A 5,158-nucleotide genomic window follows, 5' to 3' on the forward strand; every position below is an offset into this window, starting at 1 on the left:
TATTTTAGTTTTAAGAATCTACCTCAGGGTTGGGGCTGGGGCTGGGGAGAATTGATGGGCTGCTTTGTCTGGGGCCTCCCAGAGTCTAGGATCACCACTGGTTTGAAGTGAATGCAGGGAAAATATGATAGTAAAGCAAAATGGACATGCCATATTGGGAGAAAACAACAATAACAATAAAAAACAAACAAACAAAGAAAAAACATGAATAAATCATGAAATGGTCACCTAGAAATAGAGCTTAAATTCTTAAATGTACCTGAAGAATTCCATGTATCCTATGGCTAAGCAAAAGTCACTGAATGTGACGGGTGTTATCACCTTTCCCTCTGTCTGGTATCTTTTACAATCTCCATCAAGACTCAGAAAGAAAACAAACCAGCAGAAAAAAAAGAAACAAACAAAAGAAAAAAGAAGTGAAAGAACAAAATATCAGACAAACGCCAAACAAGCAGCATGGAAAAAGGTTGCATAGGATGTATTTTCAGCTACAGGAGATCAGTTTAAACTTGGACAGTATTTAGAAAAATAAAACTACATTTTTTCATAGGTTTAAAGGCACTCTCATCATTAAAAATTAAAGTCGAGGAGATATTGAAAAAAAAATTGTATTAACATAAACTAGACCTAGTAACTAAGAAGACATAAAACAGAACATGTCTCAATAGTTTACTTCATTCTGTTTCATAATCGGAGATTTTTCCATTCAATCTACCCCTTTGGCTGTAGGGATAAAAATGACATAACTTACAAAATGCACTACATCTAGTGATTACAAAGTCTTATACAGGCTAAATCAATGCTTAAAAAAAACGTAAAAGTCCCAGAGGCATTTTTTTTCTCCGAATGAGATACTAGTTAGAAGCTTTGTTAATCTATCATGATTTACAAGAGCTTCTTGATGTGGCTCCACTATGCAAGACTGAATGTAATGATTATAGAAAAATCATGATTATGATCATGTGTGTACAGAGCAACCACAGGTTACCTGGGAAAGAAACCTACTTTCTATTTAGTTGAACAAAAGTGATGTGATACTTCTGGGCATCTCATAAATAAGAGGTGCATCTTAAGACGACTTTTGTGAATGTCTTAGGCCCAATATGCTTTTGGGTAATGAGTCCCAGAGTTTTTATGCTGTTTTGTGTGTCTTTCAATAATACTTGTCATAAAGAAATAAATGAATCATCATCAACATAATTGCCTTACTTTTTAAAAAGTGCAAAATTTATATCCTGTCTTCACTGGCTGGCAGCCTCTTGGCTCAGCTACTGTGCTCCTAATGCATAATTCTTTTGTCTTATTTTTGTCTGTCTGTAGAACTAATAACATCACTGTGCTTCAGAAATTGGAGATACAGGATAAGGTGTTTGCCAAGGCGATAGAAAATGCACCAGGTTAGCTGATAATGGCCATTGCAGACCATGAGCCTATACTAATGGAGAACCAGAGATGAGATAAAAGACAGAGAGAGAGAGAGAGAGAGAGAGAGAGAGAGAGAGAGAGAGGAGAGAGAATGCTTTACAATTCATACAATGTTTTTCAATCATCCTCACACGGTCTATGAAAGGCGAGTAACCTCACAGAAAAACAGAGTGAATTGTGTCACCATGCTGTCAAAGCCAATCCTTTAAATTTTGGTGTGCATGTCCCCAGGAGCTAACATCTCCAGTCAACTAGTTTTAGGTGTCACAGCACCTTGTTCATCATGCTCTCTGCTGGTTAGCCCATGACAGCTTCCCTGATATATTCATCAATCACAAACACTCCTGATTGCTGTCTACTGGGAGGAAATTTCCAAGAAGGTCAGAGCAGATCATTACTGAAAGTAGTTATTTGCTGATGATTACATTTCTGTCCATAACACACTAACACACATTCTTCAAGGCACTTAGATGTTAAGATTTCTAACATTTAAATGAAAACAAATTTGAATATTTACTAGAATATGGTCTTGTCCTAGGCAGCTTTGCTCTTTCAACCTAAGCTCTAACCAGTTCTGCAATTATGGTGTCACATTTTCAGCAACTCAGTCAAGGGCCTCTGGGCACACTGGCAGTCAAGGACATCTCTATTAAGACAAAACTCATAACCCAGGCTCGGGTGACCAAGCTGGAGTCAAACTATCACATTACAGCAGCAGGAGCTGGCAGGTGGTTTCTGTTCAGTCATTAACTTTAATCAAAATGTATTTCTTGTATTTGCAAACAGATCTTGATCATGCACTCAAATTTCATTAGAATGAGCAAAGAAACTTAGAGAAAGAAGTCAATTTCATCTTATGGTATTATCTTTGGTAATTATGGGAATGAAACAATGACAGAGGGTAAGATAGAGGGAAATGAAGATAATGCTCATTAAGTTCCAACAATAAGTTCCGGCTCAGATTATTTTAATGGTTCAGCAGGATAGAGCCGGACCATAGTTTGGATCCAAAAATAGAGGAATAAAATGAGATATAGATCGCTCCTCAAAATTCTTCAGATAATAACTGGTCAATCTTTTCATAATAAGCAACAGACCTATTTTCTCCTTTTGTGCTTCAGTGTGTATGTGTGTATGTGTGTATATGTGTCTGTGTATGTGTGTCTGCTCTGTCACAGATAACAAAAATTGCTTTAGTAAAAACCGTTTGCATGTAATTAAAGTGCTCGCTGTGTTGAAACTCATTATGGAAAACTGTGAGTGGCTCTAATGTGAATGTCAAGAATGTGGGTGAAAAGTATTGTTGGTAGGACAGACAGATGAATCAGGATGAATGGGAATAGACACAGTTATAATATAATATACCACAAATATAGTGATGTCTCTTATCTCATTTCTCTCTCTCTCTCTCTCTCTCTCTCTCTCCATCCCTCTCCAGATCTTCATTAAGAGAATGTGATTGGGTCCAGATTACTTGCGCACAGGAAGAATCATTTCCATGGTTGGGTTCCGCATCTCCTTTATGGACCTGGATTAAAATTTCTCAGATGGCAATACAAGGAATAAACACCTAAAATTAACGTGGGTATCAGTAGTTCATCTGCCTTCATCAGAGAGAGAGAGGCGACCAGAAGAAGGGCTCAAGGGATCGAAAGCAAAGAGAATATAAGTCTGGAACAAGGTTTCTTAAGCAGAAACCTGTGGGGATAGACCTTTCTTTCAAATTCTCCATCTTTAGTAATATCAAAAGATTCTCTGTTCTTCACATGGAAAAAGACAAATTTGGCGCAACCAAACTCACATTAGAAATCTTGATAATTATGCACATTTGTTTGATGGCTCTAAAATTGGACAGTCAGTTGCCATGCACTGTCCAATGGGGGAAAAAAGCACAACCTGACCAGTGGATTATTAGGTTGTGTAAAAAATGTTAACAGCATACTGACAGAAATAACTAAGCAACATACTGGCACCAATTTATACCCCTCACTTTTGACTGAAGGTGTCATGATCAACCAAAACAGACACTTGGTTGGACCTCTGAAGATAAATCAAAAAGAATAGATGGGGTTTAAATCAAGGGATAAAAAGCAAAAAAACAAAAAAAAACCCAATATTATTTTAGGGTACCGAGTTGTTTAGGGTACTGATCCTGCATAAACTGTAGATTCACATATATGTAAATTTATATCAAATAACATAAATCTATAATTTGAACCAATACAAGCTTAAGAAAAGAATTAAAACACTCACTGAATTAAAATTCCCAATTAAGAATCTGAAAAAGATAAATAATTTAAGTTCATGGTTATGTTGATGGTTATCTTGCTCTATGGAATCGTGAACCACATAACGAGAAGAGATGGAATGGGACAATAGCACAGATGAAGTCTTCTTTGGCAACACCACTGAGAGTCCTAAGGATCTTTCCAGTGCAGCATGGGATGAGACCACTCTTCTGAGCCTGCAGATCTCCCTCTCAGCCGTGTTGGCTGTGGTCACCTTAGCCACGGTGCTGTCCAATGCTTTTGTGATTGCCACTATCTTCTTGACCCGCAAGCTTCACACACCGGCCAACTTTCTCATTGGTTCGTTGGCAGTGACTGACTTGCTGGTGTCCATTTTGGTAATGCCCATTAGCATTGTTTATACCGTCAGCAAGACCTGGACACTAGGTCAGATTGTATGTGACATCTGGCTCTCGTCTGACATTACCTGCTGTACGGCCTCCATATTGCACCTGTGTGTGATCGCACTTGACCGTTATTGGGCCATCACAGATGCACTGGAGTACTCAAAGAGGCGAACCATGGGTCGAGCAGGGCTGATGATCGGAGTGGTGTGGGTCATCTCAATCTCGATCTCGATGCCGCCCCTTTTCTGGAGACAAGCTAAGAACCAGGAGCTTACAGAGTGTTTGGTCAACACCGACCAGATCTCCTACACGCTTTACTCCACCTTTGGTGCATTTTATGTTCCAACGATACTCCTCATCATCCTCTATGGGCGAATCTACTTAGCGGCCCGCTCCAGAATCTTCAAAATGCCAACCTCGAGTGGCAAACGCTTTACCACTGCCCAGCTTATCCAGACCTCAGCGGGCTCCTCTCTCTGCTCCATCAACTCTGCCTCAAACCAAGATGGACAGCTTCATCCAACAGGAGGTGGAACAGGGGGTGGTGGAGGAGGCTCTCCACTCTTCATGAACAACGTGAAGGTAAAGCTTGCCGACAGCGTTCTGGAGAGGAAACGTCTATGTGCAGCGCGCGAGAGAAAGGCCACAAAAACGCTGGGCATTATTCTGGGTGCGTTTATTGTGTGCTGGCTGCCCTTCTTTGTTGTTACTCTCGTGATGGGCATCTGTAAGGACTGCTGGTTCCACTCTGTGCTCTTTGATGTTTTCACCTGGCTGGGTTACCTGAACTCACTTATCAATCCTATTATCTACACAGTGTTCAACGATGAGTTCAAGCAGGCTTTCCACAAACTGATCAAGTTCAAGAGGTGTTATTAATGGGACCAAAGACAAAAGAAATGCTGAATTTCAATTGGCTATTATTTCATGACTTTCCTTGAACATCAAATGTGGGAGACTACCATTATGTGTGCTTTTCATACTGGACCCTAAACCATGTGTTCAAAGTGATGGGTCTCATTTTCATATGACAGAGCTGCAATGGCCTGCTTGTAAAGATCCCATACGTTTCCATAATGTAGATTTAAGCATGCATGT

At 39.7% G+C, this 5,158-nt stretch overlaps 1 protein-coding gene across 1 annotated transcript; it reads left to right on the plus strand.

The window, feature by feature from the left end:
- Nucleotides 1-3,787: 3,787 nt before the first annotated feature.
- On the plus strand, nt 3,788-4,939 carry htr1d (5-hydroxytryptamine (serotonin) receptor 1D, G protein-coupled). Its single transcript, XM_030786891.1, has one exon. It carries the CDS (start codon nt 3,788-3,790, stop codon nt 4,937-4,939), a length of 1,152 nt encoding a protein of 383 aa, XP_030642751.1.
- The last annotated feature ends 219 nt before the right edge of the window (nt 4,940-5,158 follow it).

Source organism: Chanos chanos, chromosome 10 (assembly GCF_902362185.1).
Source record: "Chanos chanos chromosome 10, fChaCha1.1, whole genome shotgun sequence".
Lineage (NCBI taxonomy): Eukaryota > Metazoa > Chordata > Actinopteri > Gonorynchiformes > Chanidae > Chanos > Chanos chanos.